Here is a 19,435-nt window from a genome sequence, read left to right as displayed (position 1 = left end):
TTTACTCAAATGATATAAAATATTATTCATGGTAAGAAATCCATCTCCTCAAACTGATTTCTCAATTATAATTTTTTTTTATGTAGTTTAGAAATCGATGTCTCAGGACACATTTCTAACTATGTTTTTTTTTTCTTTTTTACATACATTTGGTTTAAGTTTTTTTTTTTTTAATTCAGTTTATAAATCGTTTTTTTAAAAACTCAGTTTTTTTATTAATTTTTTTATTTTTTTTGTTTTTGTTAAATTATTTTTCTATTTTTTCCTTACAGTTTTTTTTATAAAATTTAACTGTTTTTTGTTTTAATTTTTTATTTTACTAATTTATATATATATATATATATATAAATTTATAAAAAATATAATTTATCAAGTATTTTAAATCAAAACAATTAATCCTTAAATGAGACTTAACATAGCTAAAAAAATATTATATGATCTATCATATGATTTATATTGCAATTAAATATCTTCCTTGTTATGATTTATAACTATCATATGAAAAAATATTTTTATTTAACTAATGTTTAAGAAAAAAAACTCAATACAAATATCTAAATACTAATAAAATACGAAGATGTATATTAAAATTATTACTTGTATGGACTATAGATATGCATTTTTAAGAAAAATATAAATTAAAAAAATATAGTATAACATCTTACCTATTAAATAACATCCTTATAAAGAAACAAACATGATTAATGAAATAAAAAAAATATTTCTATTAATTTTCTTACTTACTAAATACATTTTTTTTAAAGAAAAATGCACATATTTTAAAGCGATCTAATTCATTTTTATAAAAGATTAAGAGAATACTACTATTGGATTACTAGATGAAAAATACAATTAGAATAATCTAGGTCCTTATAATTCATGCTTGACTTCTAGTACACCTAACTTTATTGGATCTTAGGAATTTTTGTGAAAAGTCATCAAATCTAGAAATTGACAAACAAGGACAAGACATCGCTGAATTAAACGAATAAAATAAATAAAACATGTCCAATTTTAATAGTATGCATTAATGATTGATGTAAAACTATGAGTACTTAAATATAATTTATCTAGAATAGTATTTTTAAAAAATAATCCTTAAATGAAACCAAGTTTATCTAGATTGAAGAAGACGAAAAAAAAATGACTTAGATAAATAAAGCCTAGGTAAACATTATAATCCTTTGGGACTAACACGATTAAAGTAGAGAATCTTAAAAAAAAAGTAACAACAAAATTCAAATGATGAATTGTAAGTTTATTCTAAAAAAGTAACAAGTAGTTTGTGCAATGACTACACATATTCATCACACATAAGAACAATTATCTCATCAGCCGTTCTTGGCTTCCTTGGTTTGTGTGGTAGGACAACGATTTCATCTGGAGAACGCTCAAAAATTGCATTCAACTCAATCAGACCTTTGATACTAAATTCTAAATAGATGAAAAACTTTTTTCAACATCATTGTCACATTTAAGCAACATACAGTCGTATTCAACACAACCATCATCTTGTAGATTGATTGACGGTAAAAAAGATTTATTAAAATTCTGCGACCTCTGTTGGCGTTAAAATTTTTTTTCCTTAAGGCAGCAAGCGACATGTTCTCACTTATTGAGATGACTTTAGGATCACTAGGGCATTCAAACACTATCTCTTCATTTGATGGAACCATGTCACCATCCACAAGAGTGGATACACTCTCCATGTTTTAAGCAATAAGGTGAATATCAGACAAAGGTGTTGAGTTGCTTCTAACTCCTATTATTATATATATTAGGTGATCAAGTGTCCTCTCGTGATTCATACCAATGGTTGAGATCGCACTAATAATATACACAATTTAGATTGAGCCTTAATTAATTACATTTGGTTTGCACAATTAAAAAAATAGTATTCAATCAAATCGTCTCGTATAAAGCATTGTCAGGAAACAAGCAACGTGAGGTCAAATCCTATGGGGAAAAACAATGTGGAGTCAAATTGCCTCGAAAAAATGAATGTTCAGTCAATTTGTATCAGAAAAATGCAGTGCTCAATCAATTATTGCATTGTTCAGTGTTCAATTAATTAACAAGGACAAACAAACAACCATCATAATAGGACATAATTAATAAGGGCATTTGTGTCCACTAGTTCCATATTTGAGAGGTTGCCTGTTTCTTGCCGAATGTCGACGTACTCATCCTTCTTTTTGTGGTTGAAGTTATTCATCAAGAACAACAGGTTGCTCTTCCTGGACGAAGTCATTAGTGGAAGAATTGTCAACAATACTTTGGTGAAAGGATGAAAAGGAAGGTGTGGACATACTTTGCAAGTACGCATAAGCAAACTCCGATGTTCGAAGATTTATACCTATGAGGTTGCTCATAAAGTCTTCTCCACTAGCACTAAAGAACTGCGGATTATACCCATAATCTTCTTGATGATGATGAGGTTGTGGTGTGAAATCATATGATTGAGGATGTGATTGTAGTCCTTCATCATGCATGCTAGCAATGAATGGTGGGCTTTGTTATGGAGGATGTTGTTTAGTTTCCACGTCTAGAGCTGAGCGAGATGTGGCAACAACGTTTAGATGAGTTGTTATTAGGGTTTTATTTCATGTTGGATTCAACTTATAGGGCAAGTGTAACTCAATCATGATGTAGTAACTGAATTATCATTCAAGTCATCTCTCAAAGGAATAAATGAGAGATTTCATGTAATTATTTAACTAAGAACTAGGTTTTTGTATTTTTGTTTTGTGATTGTCACGAAATAAATTGCAATAAAAATTAAATGACAATAAAATAATTAAAAAAAGATAAAAAAAATACTAGACTTGAATGGTGACGTCGATCTTAATGAATGAATGTCTAGGTTTGGACTTAGAATTCGCTCGATCCACTATAACTTCACAATTATCTACTCATCTCTCTTGCTCATCCCCAATTCGTTGATGTATTCTACCCTAGCTCCCACATGGTCGGAAATTCTAAACTACTTGCCTGATACCCAATCCGTTGGACATACTTACTCAAGCAATCAACATTAATGGTCAAGAATTAGCGATACTTAACCAAGATTATTCTATCCCTAAATATAATCTCAATTAAGTATTTGATTCATGTTCGGGTTTTAACAAGGCTAGTCAAAGTGCAAGTTAATTCCTGAATTCATCTATAAGATGACCAATCAAATAAAAACATTAAGTACGAAAACAAATAAAGAACTCAAGATGAAGTATTCAATTGATAGAATTAAAGCGAAACAAGGTTCATCCTTTCCTCTCCTAGGTGGAAGGAATTGCACTCATAAAAATAATACAATGTAACCTAGAGTGTCTAATGGAATAATGGAGGCTTCTAGTAGGTGGAAGTCTAAAATATAATTCTAAGAACTGCTTGGAACTTCTACACCGTTACAATGAATGTCTAGCCTCCTATTTATAAAATTGTAGCTAGGTTTAATTAAGGAGATAATCACACAAAATTACAACAAATAATATCTCTACTTAATTCAAGTAATTATGTTCTTCAGCTAATTTATCCTTGAAAAATATTTTACTCTTGATTTTCCTAACTTTCATCTTCAATTTTCACAATTTCTTCCAGAACTTTATGCTAATTTTAAGCCTCTAGAGCTCTTGCCAGAATGGACTATTTTTTTCTGAAAAACTATCAAAAAATCATTTAAAATAGCTAAAACATAAAATTCTACCTAAGACAATAAAAATTGAATTTAAAGCTAATTTGATTCAAAACAAGGCCTAAAGTTAATTAAAATGCCAAATAAATGTCACAAAATTCATATGAAAATCTGATAAATTTGACGTTTATCAGTTGTAAACTGTGTTAAGAAAAATTTTGAATTTGCTCGGTACCAATTCATGTAGTGACTCATGTTCAATATTTCCTAGAATTGGTTGGCCGATTAACACAAATTTGTGTCTTTCCATCTAAATTGTAATCCATTATTGATGTTCCTTTGCCCAATTTGTGTCAATATCATGTGGTGGATTTGGTATGTCTTGACAAAGTCCAAATTGGAGCCTGACCCTATAAATTTGATGCCATACTACCACTGGTAAACAAATTAAAGTGACATAAGCAGTCCATATTTTGGAATCCTTGTATGCATGTTCTTGTAGAAATTACTGAAACCCTTTATAAGCATCCAATGAAATTGAAAAAATAATTTTCATTAGTAATTTTATAAATAATGTAATTGACGTTTGAATAAATAAGATAAAAACCAAATGGTTCAACCTCCTGATTATGCATGTTGTTGAATCTTGACCTATAGCCTATAACATCACCACATGGGATTCTAGAAAACTGTAGCTCTATGTCATTCCATCTAGTGAAATGTAATATGTTAATGTCATATACATTACCAAAAATGGACTTTAGCTGAGTGACAAATTTTTATTTACCTAGTTGCAAGTAGATATGACGGTTGGCACTTGACCCTAGGTTGAATGAATGACATGCGATATCATGCCTAAGATTGCAATAATATTGTACATCCTCCCATTTTTTGGATATGGGATAAATTGCTCTAAGTATTTCGCTCTACAAATGTAGATACATTAGATGAACTTTGTTCCTTGACTTGTCTTACATCAACACCCCACCAATGGGCTACTAATTGTTATGGCGTGGGTTTTGCTGGGAGAGTCAACATGTTTTCTTTTAACCATTTTAATTTAAGTGTTGATCCCACTAGTGCATTCTTTGGGGGAATAACACCTATATATTTTGTCCACATTTGTTATGTTGGGCTAGTAACTGGTTTTCCATCAACATGAAAGTGCAGTTGAAGAGCAACATCTTCCAAGATGATTGTGCATTCACCAATAGCAAGATGAAACATGTGTGATTTAGGTCTCCATCTTTCAAACAAAGAAGTCACTAAAGCGTCGTCAATTTTAACTTGTTTGAGCTTTGAATCATTTGAAAACCCATCTTAAACCAACAAAGATTCAATTCTAGGATCTGGAGAAGGCATAGCTTGAGCATATGATTGGATTACATCGTTTGTTACCTGTAGAAATCAAAACAATAACAACATCATCATTTGTAAATTGTAACATAATTAACATTCAATTAAACAAAATGTATTACATACTTCTCCAGATTTATGAAGGTGTTGTTTCCAAAGAAGAGGAGTGGTAGTAGATTTCATGGTTTAGGCTTTGGTACTAATGTTAAGAAGAAGTCAAAGAACGATATATAAGAACGTGAGAAAGTGAGTCTATGAGTTAGCATATATGCTGGCAATACATGCATTGTATTTATAGAAAAAATCTAATAGTAAGTGCCAAAAGTTGCCCTCATGGATTAAAATCTTGGAGTTTTAGTAATTTTTATTGTTTTTGCCCTCATTCTTGACCTTGGTCCATATGTTTGTCTCACAAATCCTAACCCTAATATATTAACTAAATCGTGGACACTAACAATAACCCTAAGCCTAGGTCAAAGACACATTTGCTTTTTATCAGTGTGTCAAAACACTTTTTGCTTTACACCAATGCGTCAGAGCGACTTTTGGTTTTTTACTAGTGCGTCTGAGACATTTATGCCTTTTGCCAGTGCATCAGAGACACTTTTGCTTTATGCCAAGGAATCCAATGCTTCAAACCCTAACCCTGGACCCTATACATGCACCGAAAAACCTAACCCTAATATAATAATTGAACTCTATTATTAAGAGGAGAAATAACTTTTTTTCTCTAATATGTCTTCATTGAAATTATTTTTAATGAAAAATAAATTGCTATATGAATAAACTATTCAGTATTCGCACAACAATCAATAGCTAGCTAGCATTCACAACTTTTTTTCTTCTTTTTTCTTACTCACAAGTTCACAACATCATTATTCATTCACATTAGGGAATCTAATGCTTCAAACCCTAACACTAGGTCGTACACCTTTAACCTTGACCCCGGGCCATATACCTTCACCAAAAAACCTAACCCTAAACCCTAATCTTAGATCAGGGAATCCAATGTTTTATGACAGTGCGTTAGAGACACTTTTGCTTTTTGTCAGTGCTTCATAGACACTTTTGCTTTACGCCAAGGAATCTAATGCTTCAAACCCTTAACCCTAGGTCGTAAACCCTTAAACCTGACCCCTATATATAGAAGTCGTATTCACCTTCATTTAACATAATCGCACAACACTTTCTTTCTCTATTACTTTCTTCCAACTTTGCAAACACAAACCCTCTATCATATTTTTTTCTCTATTCTTTCTCTATTACACAACATGTTTTCCTCATCTGTCAATCGATTAGTGTACTACAATGGTCAAATAATCAAAACAGATGAAGGGGATACATTTCAATGCCCTACCCGATGTTCTTTCAAACAAAGCGAGGCCTCACACTTGAAGCCTTGGAAAGAAAAATCCACCAAAGGCCCCGACTACAACCACTAGATCAAGTATGCGATGTTGCTTTCCAATACCCACAAGTTGTGGGACGTAGAATGCTTAAGTTTACAGCAGTGCAACTTGTTGACGATGAAGATGTCAAAGGTATAATTTATGTTGCTCGCCAACATGAGATTCTTTCATCCATTGAATTGTATGCAAGCATCTAGCTACATACATTTACCACCCCAAACCCTCAACCAGTATCTCATGAACTTCAATATTATCATCAGTCCTATTTTTCACAAACATCCGATACAACCTAAGACACTTTTTTTTAACCCAACCACCCCAAGATTTATTTAAACCAAACACATCTTCTTTTACTCAACTTCTTTCTGCGCCATTTTCCACCAATTTGTTAGACTCATAAACATTTGATGCTACTAAGGATCAACCTCACCTATACTTGAATACCCTTGCAGTAGAGCCTACCTCATCAACCCAACCAAATGATCCTAAGTTTACAGTAAAGCTTGGTTTACCTAACGAAGAACTTGGTCCCTTTAGTGAGGATGAAGATGAAGATTTACGCAATCAACCCTAGGAAGATGGTGAGGAAGAAACTGAGCTTGTTTCACCAATAACAACCGTACCACCATACTACATATCACCACACATGCATAATTTTGAAGATTCTGAATACGGCTATAGCTTGGATCGTGAAGAAGTCCAACATTTGGTGGGGACTCTCTTTGAAGGGATGTGTTTCTAACAGAACAAGAAGTATAACATGTTTTGCAGCAATATCATGTGAACAAAGGAGCTAATTATAAGAAACAACTATCGAACCCAACAAAGCTAATTGTCATTTGTGATGATGATAGTTGTGCTTAGAGGTGCAGGGCAACATACATCCTTACAAGTAAGCTGTGGGAAATAAGAAAGCTTTATGAACCCCATACATGTTCAAATCCATCAATCTCACAAGATCATGCAAAGTTGTCGTATCTGCTCATCAGTAAAAGCATCCACACGTTGATTTAAAATGATCCATCAACTTCAGTGCCAACCTTGATATCACACATCAAAAGCATTGAAGGATGCACTACCACATACTACAAAGCATGGTTGGCAAAGCAAAAGGCCATTGAAAACATCTACGGCAACTAGGAAAGATTGTTCCACGATTTACCCAAATTGTTGCAAGTTATGCAACAATTTCTTCCTAGTATGTTCGCGGAGAAGGAAACACAGCCAATGTCACCACAAGGAGGTCAAGTAGTAGAGGGTTTCATGAAACTCCATTGTCATTTTTGGAGTTTCAGACCGTGTATCAATGGCTTTCAATATTGCTAGCCCATGGTTCAGGTCAATGGAACATGGTTGTATGGTAAGTACAAGGGGACCTTCCTTGTGGAAATTGCATAAGATGACAACAATAAAATCCTTCCAATAGCCTTTGTTGTTGTCAGGAGTGAAACAATGGAAGCATGGCTCTTCTTCATCCAAAATTTAAAAAGGCATGTTAGTGTCACCCCACAACATGGTCTAAGTTTGATTTTAGACAGACATGAGTCAATAAAAAGTGTCCACTCAAGGCGTGATAGTGGGTGGACAACATAAAATTTTGTGCATGTTTTCTACATTTGACACATTGCATAGAATTATATGAGGTACAAGAACAATGCCATAAAAAAAACTAATTATGAATATGGGTGAGTACCAAACTTCTTTCTCTTTATATTAAATATCATTTCATTTTGTATTATTCATAATATTGAAATTGTATGTTTATAACTACTTAGTGAATGGAAGGACAAAACCTATGTTCAATTACTACTACAACATTCTGAGGGAGGAAGCAGATGGTCATCGAGCAATTAATTGGCTCATCGAGATTTTGTAAGAAAAATAGAGTCTCACATGGGATGGTGGCTAATGATGGGGACACATGGCCATCAATCTTGCTAAGTCGATTAATTTGGTACCCAAGAAATTTTCCAATAAATGCGCTAGTAAAATCAACATATCTAAGGTGTAATGCATTGTTCAACAAAAGAGGGAGAGAAGTCGCAACAATGCTTGCATCTAGCCAAGTTTATACGCAAGTACTAAACAATGCCATCGAAGATGCACCGAGAAAGGCAAATGTTCACATTGTTCTTAAGTTTGATCGATGTGACACACAGTTCTTAGTCCAGGACACAATAAACCAGAGAGAGGTTTGGCTCACTAGAAATTTCACAATCAGGCTCGATGAAAGATGATGTGACTGTGACAAATTCCAAAAATTGCACATGCCTTATTCTCATGTTGTTGATGCTTGTAAGCATGCTCACCATGAGTACAAGAACTACATACATTTTGTGTATACGATTGAAAGTGTCTCCAACTTATACAAATGATTTTTTGGAGAATTACGCAATAAAGCGTATTGGCCACCGTGTCATGAGCCAATGATCTGCCCCAACCAAGACAAGAAAAGAAATTCTAATGGTCATCTTGTCTCCTCTCGTATCCACATAGAAATGGATATTTGAGAACTGGATCAACCAAAGTGATGTTCTATGTGTCGCATCTCAAGTCATTCAAAGAAAAATTGCCCCCACCGTGTAGGCTTAAGCCAACAACGTTAAATTTATGTCATATTCATTTTATTTTAAAAATTTTATTGTATTGTTTCAAATTTAAATATTTTATTCTATTGTTGGTAATTTTATATATATATATATATATATATATATATATATATATATATATTGAAATTTAAATATTTTAGTTCAATTCAACTTGTTGCTATATTTTTTACCTTCTTTTACTCATTTTCTAGATTCTCTTTTTACTTTCATTTCCATTTCTATTTTTCTTCACTTATTTTTAATAAGCTAAATGTTTTTATTTAATTTAAAATGATAATAAATAAATATTTTTAATAATTCATAATAAATAAACACATATTTAAATAAATAAATTATATTTTGATTTTATAATGAATAATTAAAATTGTGATATAAATTTATTTTTTACAATAAAAATATGAATATGCAAGAAATTACTTTAAAAAGTTCTATTTGATTTTAAAACATTTTCCATTTTAAAAAAGAAAAAATCATTATAGTTTTGATGTATCCATTTTAATTTTCTAACTAAAACATGATTGTCCATTTAAAGACAAATGAGAAAATTAGTCATTCCAAGTTATCAAGTATTGTTTGGATAATGTTAACATCGTGCCTTAATACTTACGGGTAATAGTGAAATGGACAATTTTTTATAATATAAAAAATTAAATTTTCAAAATAAAATATTTATTATTATTAACTTAATTATTTTTTTAATTTACAAAATGACTTTAAAATTTTATTCAATTTTAGTCACTTCTCAACAATTCAAAATATTTGATATTTTTAATTGAAGAAGTAAAATAAAGAGTTTTTGTATAAAAATGGGAATAGAAATAGAAAAATGAAACCCTTCTTCTAGGCTGGTTCGTGATTCATCCTTCAGCACAATTGCTTGTTGCTGTCTATTTTAGTTGGAGATTCAAATGTTATCTAAAGTTAATAAGAAATATATATATATATATATATATATATATATATATAAATGATAAGTGATATTATTTGATTAAAAAATTATTTAATGAACATTTATAATATTATTATTAGACAATCTAGGAAGAGAGAAGAATAAATATAAAAATATAAATTTAATGTGATTTATTATATGATAAAAAAATGTAAAAAAATAAAATGTTAATAAGTATGTAAAAAAATGTAAGCATTGAATTTGGTCTATTATCTCTTATAGACTTTATTTTTACGTATGATTTAATCTATTTAAAAGTTTAATTTAATCTATTAATTTATTTAAAGATTTATTTTATATTAAAGTCTTATATAAGTCTAATTATTCTTTATATTGAGCAATAAATTCATAAATCATTGGGGAAAAAATCTATGTAAAAAAATAAAAATAATTAAAAGAAATAAATAAAAAAACAAAAAATCACGTTATAAAATCGATTTTAGTTTAGAAATCAGTTCCCTTCTAAACTAAGCAAAAAAAATAATAATAGAATTGTATTATTTGGATAAATATTTATTTTTTGAATTTTCTAGATAAAAAAAGTCGTTTGAAAGATTGATTTTTCTTTCTTTGAAACTTACCAGTGTTAAAGAAAACTAATAACACCAATTAATTTCCACTTCCCCGGCACCTCAACCTCTCATTGAAACATGCACACTCAAAAAATAGCAACAAGCCAAATTAAGTAATTAATAGTAAGCAAAAATTAGTCATCAAATTTACAGCATTTAACCAACATGCAGAAACAAGGAACAGTGCTGAACTCCACTATACAGTGCATACATAAACGCTAGAAGACACAAGAAATATATCACTCAATGCTCTGATTTAACTCTCACATCTCCATTTGGCAGTGCGCTTTGTGCCTGACGTTTCAACTCCTGCATGGATGAAATAAGGCCAAGATTTATGTTAACTAACAAAAACATATAATTCTTGTTATTTACTCATGGATTCAGTTGTCTTTGAGTTCCCCCCAAGCCCAAGTTTAACAATATAAGTAGTCCCTTGATCCCTTGACAAGCTGCCATTTACAATGGTACTATTAAATTAACCATGTGATATACAGTGACAATTGGTAGAAAGCATTCAGAAATAATGTGTATTAAGTTCTCTCTTGGTTGTATAATTTGGTAGCATCAAAAGTGAACTTGTCAGGCATGTAGAACAACCAATGGTCATAAAATGCCAACGTGGATAGTTCGGATCCACCAATAACAGAATTATCACAAGAAAGGGAATTGAGGAAGGCGTGACCTGCTAGAGGAAATTATTAGAAGTGGAAACAGGGAAGGTGAGGAGAAAGTGTGGGATGCTAGTAAACCCTTTAAGAGCTGCATTGTCCTTTTTCAGTAGTTTCTTTCAATTTCAGTTTCTCTAGTGATATCTGTATTTTTCTTCTCTCTGGATTGATATTGCTTGCTAGTCTCCATTATCATTTAAGGAAAGAAGAGTTGTATAGTTAAAATAAAGAAATCAAGAGATCATACGATCCTCCTAAAATAGCAGGGTCTTTTTAAAGCTCTGTTCCACATTGAAATAAAAGACCAAATAAGCAATGGTACTTACAGCAGCTGCAGCAGTACGACTCTCTCTAAAAGTTTCAACCTCATCAGGGAAGTTCTGCTCCAATTCCTCCAAAAGATGTTTGCGCAAACTCTGCCCAAACAGAAATGCTAAGTTGGACTAAAGCTTCTTATTAAATATATGGGAAAGACAAAACTGGAAACAAAGAAATTCATATCTAATGAAAATCAAGAATAAGATTAGACCTTTAAAGCATCAGTTTTTCCTTTGGTGATCTGATTCTTTGCAATACAGCTGTTTATAACATCTTTGGTAAATTCGTCTGGATTCTTTCCATCATCAATTAAACTAAAGCCAACAATTAAATTCAAATGAGAAAAATTAAAAAGAAAAACTTACATTAGGTCAAAAGAAAACTATAGGAGCACACGAAGCCAAACAACTCACTTGACAACCTCCATAGGAACCTGAATGTTGCACTTCTCTGCCAATTTAACCATGTTGTCAAGCTCCGCAACAAGGCCATTGCTGGGACATTTAAAGTAAAATATGATCAATTTTGAACATGAAGCAAAAGTAAAACAAAGAAAAAATGCATTACAGGAAAAGGATTAGAGAGAAATACATGCGTTGGAGGAGAGGCATTTGAAAGGCAGCATTGAAGGTAGAAACTGTGAGGTAAAGCTGATGGATAAGGCCCAAGGTTTTCTGAATGGAGTTGCTGACCTGGTTCAGCTTCTGCATAGAATCATCAGCTCCTGTTGCAGAGGCTGCCATGTCATTAATTTGAGAAATCAACGTCCCATTTCCACCACTCCCACCATTTCCCCCAAGAGCCGCACTTTGTGATGAATCCATTAGTATTTTTCTATGAACACAAAATTATGAAAAACTTCAATTCAAAATGCAAAAAGCTAACAATAAAAAATAAGGGGCTAAGAGCAATGTGAGCTAGTCTGGAGACTATATAGCAATTTTCTTGAAAGTATAAGTCCATTGGCAAATCGTACTGTCATCAACTACACAAAATGAAGGAAAATGTTGTAGTAATGTTGGACATGATGCACTAATATTGAATATAATCTCAAATTAACAGGCATAAAACTTCTCAAAAAAATCAAAGCCCTCATCATCAGGCAAGACATGTTAATGATGTTATAAACAGTTCAAAGGTAACATGGAGTTACACTGACACCCCCCTCGGGTTTTCATTTCTTTCAGTTAGTGTGGCAATCACAAAACAATCAAGAGACAAGTCCCATGCATTAGTAAAGATAATTAGGCACAAACAATTTCAAAATAAAGGAAAGAATCGAGTAAATCTCCATTTTAGATTCAAAAACCAATTTTCATAGATATGGGATATTAGGAATTAGTCCCTGAAATTCAAATTAAATTAAAATGGTGAAACACAAAGCAGTAAGTTGCATTAAACTGAACAAAAATATATGTGAGACCAATGGATTCTCGCTTACCTGAAGAACAAAAATATATGCCAGAGTCAGACAAAGCTAGTTGCAAAGCTGGAGAAAGCTTGTGAGAGAGAACTAGAGCTGTGAGACAAAGTGAAAGAGAGATGAAGGATTGGAAAAAATTTGTAAGTAATGAAGATGCTTGTTACAACTAATTAAAAAACTTATTTTCCCTCTTTAGAGTTTACTATTGCAGCTTAAAGAGGGCAGGTAGCTAACAAGGCTGCAATTATTAAGAACAATGTATCATTCCTCTCATTTCCCAACCCACACTCCAGAACTTTAATTTTTTATGCATTTTCATATAAAATTACCTAAAATCTGAGGGCATGACTGTATCTGCAATATCTATATTCTATCCAAAAGAATGATTGTTTAACAATATGATCTTAGTGCACAGTGGTTCAATTTATTCGGGAGAAACAATCATTTGTTTATAACTTCACAAGAGAATTTTTTATGATTATTTCTCAAAAAGTAATCTATACACCAAACATGCTCAACAATAATAATAATAATACAATGGCATTCTAAAACCTGGAAAAAAAAACTTTACATGTTCTAGAATTACCAGAATGTTTTGAATCTTGAGTAGCGGCACATAGCAGCCGACCGAAAAACCAATATAGCAGGATAGAGGATAACCGCCGCTATTCTGAATTTTTTTATGTAGCTTATAGTTAATATAATGTATACTATATAATTATATACATATTAATTCTCAAAAATGATAAAAATTACTCAAAATTCATGACATTCATCTTTCTTTTTCTTTTTCGTACCCCATTGCCCAGAGGCTCTTCGCTATGCGAAGGTATGGGGGAGGGATGTTGTACGCAGCCTTACCCTTGCATATGCAAAGAGGCTGTTTCCGGATTCGAACCCATGACCAACAAGTCACCAAGGCACAACTTTACCGCTGCACCAGGGCTCGCCCTCAAAATTCATGACATTCATAATTAACAATAAAAAAAAACAGAGGTGTCTTAAATAAAACAGACAGGTAAATACTGACAAAAGTCAAATACAAGTTTCCTAAATAAGAATCATCAATCATCATCTTCTAAATTCAAGTCTTATTAATCATTTTCCCTAACCTCTGTTTTTTTAGAGGGGGGTTTTTGGAATCAACATATAGCACTGTTATAGCATCCGCTACGGCTGCTATTCAGCCCGCTATTTAGTCCACTACAGTAAACTGTTCCGCTACAGCAGCCCCTATAGCAAGCAAGGGCTATAGCACGCTATTTAAAACCCTGATTACCAACAAGTGTTTTTACACTATTTCCCGGCCTGCACATGTTAACAAAGTGAAGTATAAAAGAATGCAAGTCCCAACATTAAATGCTAATATATCAGAACCAGTCAGTTTGCAGAAGGCTCATAAACCGTGTTAAAAATTGCATGAGGTGGAAATTGAACAAACCCTTTGGCCAGACCTCACGAGACAGATCTTTTTGTTCAAACCCCATAGCAATTTCAACAACTAACCAACAAAAACAGTGTGCAATGCAATAATCTCAATGTAAGGGAGTAAATGGTTCCTACTTTTCTCATTGCAAGATCATCATTCTCATGTTACTACACTACCCGTATATCCTATTGGGTTCTTGGCTGCAACACAACACAATGCCTCATTTTTTCTCTTCAACTCAATCATCATTCTGATAGAAACTATCACAAAGGTGACACCTTTACTGTGTCTTACGTCATCAACTCATGTGGGGTGTCCTCAATAGTTAATACTCTCCAACAGGGTCAATTTGAAAAACCCAGGTCGCCCAAATGTTGTTCTTGATCTTATCAAGAACACCTTCCGTTCTATTAGGGTTTCCAACACCGGCATGCCTAAGATCCTACGTATATTGATGAGTAGGGAAAATGGAACCTCTTACGATTGAGAAACAAAAATGTTTTTTTTTTATTTATTAAAAAAGCATATGGTACCTGAAGAAATCAAGGTGAAAACGTTGCAGTGAAGGGGGGGACCTCTGAACTCGAAGCTGAGTAACAACGCGTGTATGATTCAGTTCAGATAATTTAGAGATCCAAATGGAAGCACAAATTAAAATGAAAATTGGAACACTAATCAATGAAATAGATATCGAAGCGCAAATTAAATAAACCAAAATTGAAAAACTAACCAATGAAATAAAAAAGCGAAATACAAATTGCGAAACTCAGAAACGTTATCTTTGGCTTAGAATATAGGAACAACGAATTACAGTTGAGATCACTCATAAAAATAGCCAAAGCGGTATTAGTTTAGAACCCTAAAAGGGATAAAACTAAGATGGACCTGTGCGCTGTGACTGCGATTGACGGTTGTGAGAAGACGAGTGTGGGGTGCAGATGTGCGGTGCTGAGTTCCGACGGTGCCGGAAGTGTGGGGTGCGGTGGGAGAAGGACGCGTGAAACGTGAGAGTATCAGATATATATATGTTTATATGAAGGTACGGGTTCTCGGCGATAGATAAGGTGAAGTCGGGGAAATCCTTCCTCACCTGCGGAACACAAAAAATAACCGGTAATTGAAGGTTATATGCCGGAACAAAAAATAATAAAATAATTAAAATAATGTTTTTTAATCAAAAAATTAAAATAAAATAAAAAGATAAATTATTATAATGAAAAAATGGTTACCTGCAATGGTGGATGCACGTGAGAGGGTGTGGGAATAATTGCCCCCCACAAGAATTATTTTTTACTTGTGTATGTATAATAAGAAAATTATTGTTCCCACTAAAAAATAAGTATTGTCTAATAAAATATTTTTTTTTGAAAAATGAATATATAAATATAAAAATAAAATAGAGAATAAATTGATATTAAATTTATTATTTTATCTTTTTAATTATTATTTTTATTATTTAATTTATTTTTTAGGTTCAATTTGATCATTTAATTTATTTCTTTGGTTCTGTTTGATTTTATAATTTTATATGATACTAATAAATTATGTGTTTGGTCCTCGATAAATTAACAAATTTTGTTTTTATCCTTAATAAAAAATTTTTTGTGTTGAGTCCCAAATAAAAAAAATATTTTGGTCATTGTTATTTTTTTTTAGTCCTTTATATATATATATATATATATATATATATATTCATTTTTTTCCCTACAATATATATAAATTATTTGTTATTAATTCTTATCAAATATTTTTTTAAAGAAACTAATACAAATTAAACAAAATTTTATAAGGACTAAAATAAAAAATAAATATATATTAGAAGAATGAAAAATCCACGACCTCCCTTATCAAGATTTCTGAAAATCGACATGTGACCATCATCCCCTTCTTCCTCGTTTCCTTTCTCACTTCGCCATGACCATCATCTCTTTTCTTCAACAACAACAGAAACACAATTAAACAACCCCAAACACAAAACAAACTAAAAGAACCTCAAATCGCAAACAAAAAGAAATAATAAAAAAAATGCGATGAGCATAGAGAGGAAGGAGGAGCCATGGATCTCAGATATAAACAACAAAACCCAGAAAAATGAAAGAGGAAGATGCATGGTAGGGATTGCCATCGAGGTTATGGTAAGAGAGGAGGCGCACAAGAGGAGCAAATCCTTGGAGTAGATGGCATGGAATATCTTATCTTGCCTCTGTCCTAGCACTACACCCACAGCATAGTCGTTGGCATCACTCATTAGCTCGAACTCTTCACTCCAATCAAGTGCAACTATTATTGGTTTAGATACAAGCTTATCTTTTAGAGTCTAAAAAGTTGCCAAGCACTTCATCAAGCTTAAAGACTGTGTCTTTATTCAACAAGTTGCTCAACGGTCTGGCGATTTTGGAGAAGTCCTTGATGAACCTCTAATAGAAGCTTGCATGTCCGAGGAAACTCCTGATACCCTTAGCATTTACTGGTGGTGGTTGCTTTTCAATGACGTCTATTTTGGCTTTGTCTACTTCAATCCCTCGAGCTAAAATCTTGGGGCCCAACACTATTCCTTCTTGGACCATCAAGTGACACTTCTCCCAATTCAGCACCAAATTTGCTTCAACACATCTTCACAATGCGAGCTCTAGATTAGTCAAGCAGTAGTCAAACGAAGGGTTGAAAACTGAGAAATCATCAATGAAGACCTCTATGCACTTCTCTACCATGTCTGCAAAAATAGCTATCATGCACCTCTGGGAAATGGCTGGTGCATTACATAACCCAAATGACATCCTTCTGTACGCAAAGACACCAAAAGGGCATGTGAAAGTTGTCATCTCTTAGTCCTTGGGATCCACTACGATCTAATTATACCCTGAGTACCCGTCCAAGAAGCAGTAGAAAGACTGTCCCACTAGCCACTCCAACATTTGATCCATGAATGACAAAGGAAAATGGTATTTCCTTGTGGTTTCATTGAGCTTGCGGTAATTAATGCACATCCTCCATCTAGTGACAGTTCGAGTTTGAATGAGATCATTCTTTTTATTACGAACTACTGTTATGCCTCCTTTCTTGGGCACCACTTGGACTGGACTTACCCAAGCATTGTCAGAAATGGGGTAGATGAGTCCAGCCGCAAGTAACTTGAGGACTTCCTTCCTCACTTCTTCTTTCAAGGATGGGTTGAGTCTCCTCTGTAGTTGTCTCACTAGTTTGTACTCCTCCCCCATCATGATCATGTGCATGCAATAGGCTAGGATGATTCCCTTAAGATCTTAGATGTGTCACCCAATAGCTTCCTTGTGCTTTCTGAGAACTCCTATCAATCGTGTTTCCTTCGCTGATGATAGGTCATTGCTGATTACAACTAGCTTGACTTCATTTTCTTCCAGAAAAACATACTTCAGGTGTGTGGGTAGGGCTTTTAACTCTACCTTTGGTTTTTCTGCAAGGCTGTCTTTCTTCAAATCTTCCACAACATCTACCCCTGCAAGGATCTTCTTCAATTGCTCCAGGTCCTCGAGACAGGCTTTGAGATCCTTCTCCTCCTCATTGGTCAGGCAATCAACCACATTTATCAAGGCCTTTTTCAATGGGGAGTGAGTAGCCAGGTGCTGCATAGCGAGGTCAGCTTCTCACTCAATTGCCTTCACCTTGATGCAAGCTTTGTTGTCGTTGGGATGCTTAATTGCTTCAAACAGGTTGAAGGTCACCTTCTAATCATTCATGCTCATCTCTAAGTTACCATTTCCCATGTCCACCACACATTTTGTAGTGAGCATGAATGGTCGCCCCAGAATCAAGGGGATCTCAGCATCTTCTTCAATGTCCATGATTACAAAGTCCACTTGAAAGGTGAAGTGGTGGACTTTGACCAGGACGTCTTCAACCACCTCGAACGGTCTTGTGATAGAACAATCTACTAGTTGGAGTGTCATCCTCGTAGGATTGATCTTCAGGTTCCCGATTCTTCGACACATGGAAAGAGGCATCAAGTTGATGCTTGCTCCTAAGTCAATGAAAGTCTTCCCTATGGACACATTCCCAATAAAGCATGGGATGGTCACACTTCTTGGATCTTTGAACTTGGGTGGTAGCTTCAGGATCACTATACTGCAATTGCCCTCTACTACTATGCTCCCGTTGTTGATGTACTTTCCATTTTTAGTGAGAAGGTCCTTTAGGAATTTGGTGTATAATGGCATCTGTTGTAGGGCCTCTCCAAAAGGGGTAGTAATCTCCAGCTTCTTGAAGATGTGTAGAAACCACTTAAAGTAGCGCTCCTTATCTTTCTTTGATGGTACCAGAGGTTACGGGGCTTCCTTTACTGGGGTAGGTGGTATCTCTCTCCTAGCCTCCCGAGCCAACTAACTCTTGGTCTTAGGAATTAAGAACTCATCATCATTCTCCTTTCTCTCATTTTTTCCACCTTTTTCTTTATTTTTATCCTCTCCTTCCTCATCGCTCACATCCTCCAGCACTCCCTCAGCTTTCTTTTCTTCCTCAGCATTCTCATTCTTTTGGCTTCGAGTGACAACTGCCTTGCATTCCTCCTTGGGATTCTTTTCAGTGTTGGCCACAAAGCTTCCAGTGGACCTTTCAACCAGTTGCTTAGCTAATTGGCCCACCTGCACCTCTAGATTCTTGATGGCTAACTCAGTGCTCTTGTGGTTTGACAGGGAAACTTGCATGAATTATGTTAGTGTGTCTTCCAGCTTGCCGATTCTCTCATATAGATTGGGCCCTTGGTTGGGAGGCTGATTGGATGGACCTCCTTAGTCTTTGTTGAAGTTATTCCCTGGATGGGATCTCCAACCTTGGCCCTGAGAGAAATTTCCTCCCTAATGGCACCCTAGCAGTCCTTCTTGATGGAATCCTTGATGATTCTGACTAGCCATGTAGTTAACTTCCTTGGATGCATCTTTTTGAGCCATGAACAAGCCTAACTCATGAGCCCCACCACAGATGTTACATCCCCCAATGTGCATGATTGGGGGTGGAGAAGGATGCACTGCATGCAACTGTTGAGGGAGCTTACTCAGAGTTTCTGGGAGGGTCTCTAATTGCTTGGCCAAGAGCT

General features: G+C 33.9%; 1 protein-coding gene across 9 annotated transcripts; it reads right to left on the bottom strand.

Annotated features, from left to right (window-relative positions):
• Positions 1 to 10,612: 10,612 nt before the first annotated feature.
• On the bottom strand, positions 10,613 to 15,468 carry LOC114397619 (mediator of RNA polymerase II transcription subunit 10b-like). 9 transcript variants are annotated; one of them, XM_028359745.1, is made up of 9 exons: positions 15,253 to 15,334; positions 14,901 to 14,956; positions 13,525 to 13,608; positions 12,957 to 13,034; positions 12,107 to 12,349; positions 11,929 to 12,009; positions 11,727 to 11,829; positions 11,524 to 11,613; positions 10,613 to 10,835 (listed from the first exon to the last, which is right to left on the bottom strand). In XM_028359745.1, the coding sequence occupies exons 5-9, from the start codon at positions 12,337 to 12,339 to the stop codon at positions 10,770 to 10,772; spliced, it is 573 nt and encodes a 190-aa protein (XP_028215546.1). In that variant the 5' UTR covers positions 12,340 to 12,349; positions 12,957 to 13,034; positions 13,525 to 13,608; positions 14,901 to 14,956; positions 15,253 to 15,334; the 3' UTR covers positions 10,613 to 10,769. The 9 variants fall into 9 exon arrangements, with proteins under 9 accessions (XP_028215546.1, XP_028215547.1, XP_028215544.1 ...); XM_028359746.1 differs by lacking the exon at positions 15,253 to 15,334 and adding an exon at positions 15,098 to 15,236; XM_028359743.1 differs by lacking the exon at positions 12,957 to 13,034 and having other exon boundaries at positions 15,253 to 15,468.
• Between the last annotated feature and the right edge of the window lie 3,967 nt (positions 15,469 to 19,435).

This window comes from Glycine soja, chromosome 18, assembly GCF_004193775.1.
Source record: "Glycine soja cultivar W05 chromosome 18, ASM419377v2, whole genome shotgun sequence".
NCBI lineage: Eukaryota > Viridiplantae > Streptophyta > Magnoliopsida > Fabales > Fabaceae > Glycine > Glycine soja.
This window is presented reverse-complemented; position numbering and strand designations above follow the sequence as displayed.

What these genes read in the sequence shown, in the direction of transcription:
- LOC114397619 (XM_028359743.1), bottom strand. Translation starts at nt 12,339, where the DNA reads ATGGATTCATCACAAAGTGCGGCTCTTGGGGGAAATGGTGGGAGTGGT. An exon ending in GTTCCTATGGAGGTTGTCAA is followed by an intron (nt 11,830 to 11,928) that starts GTGAGTTGTTTG and finishes TGTTGGCTTTAG; the next exon opens with TTTAATTGATGATGGAAAGA. An exon ending in GAAAAACTGATGCTTTAAAG is followed by an intron (nt 11,614 to 11,726) that starts GTCTAATCTTAT and finishes CTGTTTGGGCAG; the next exon opens with AGTTTGCGCAAACATCTTTT.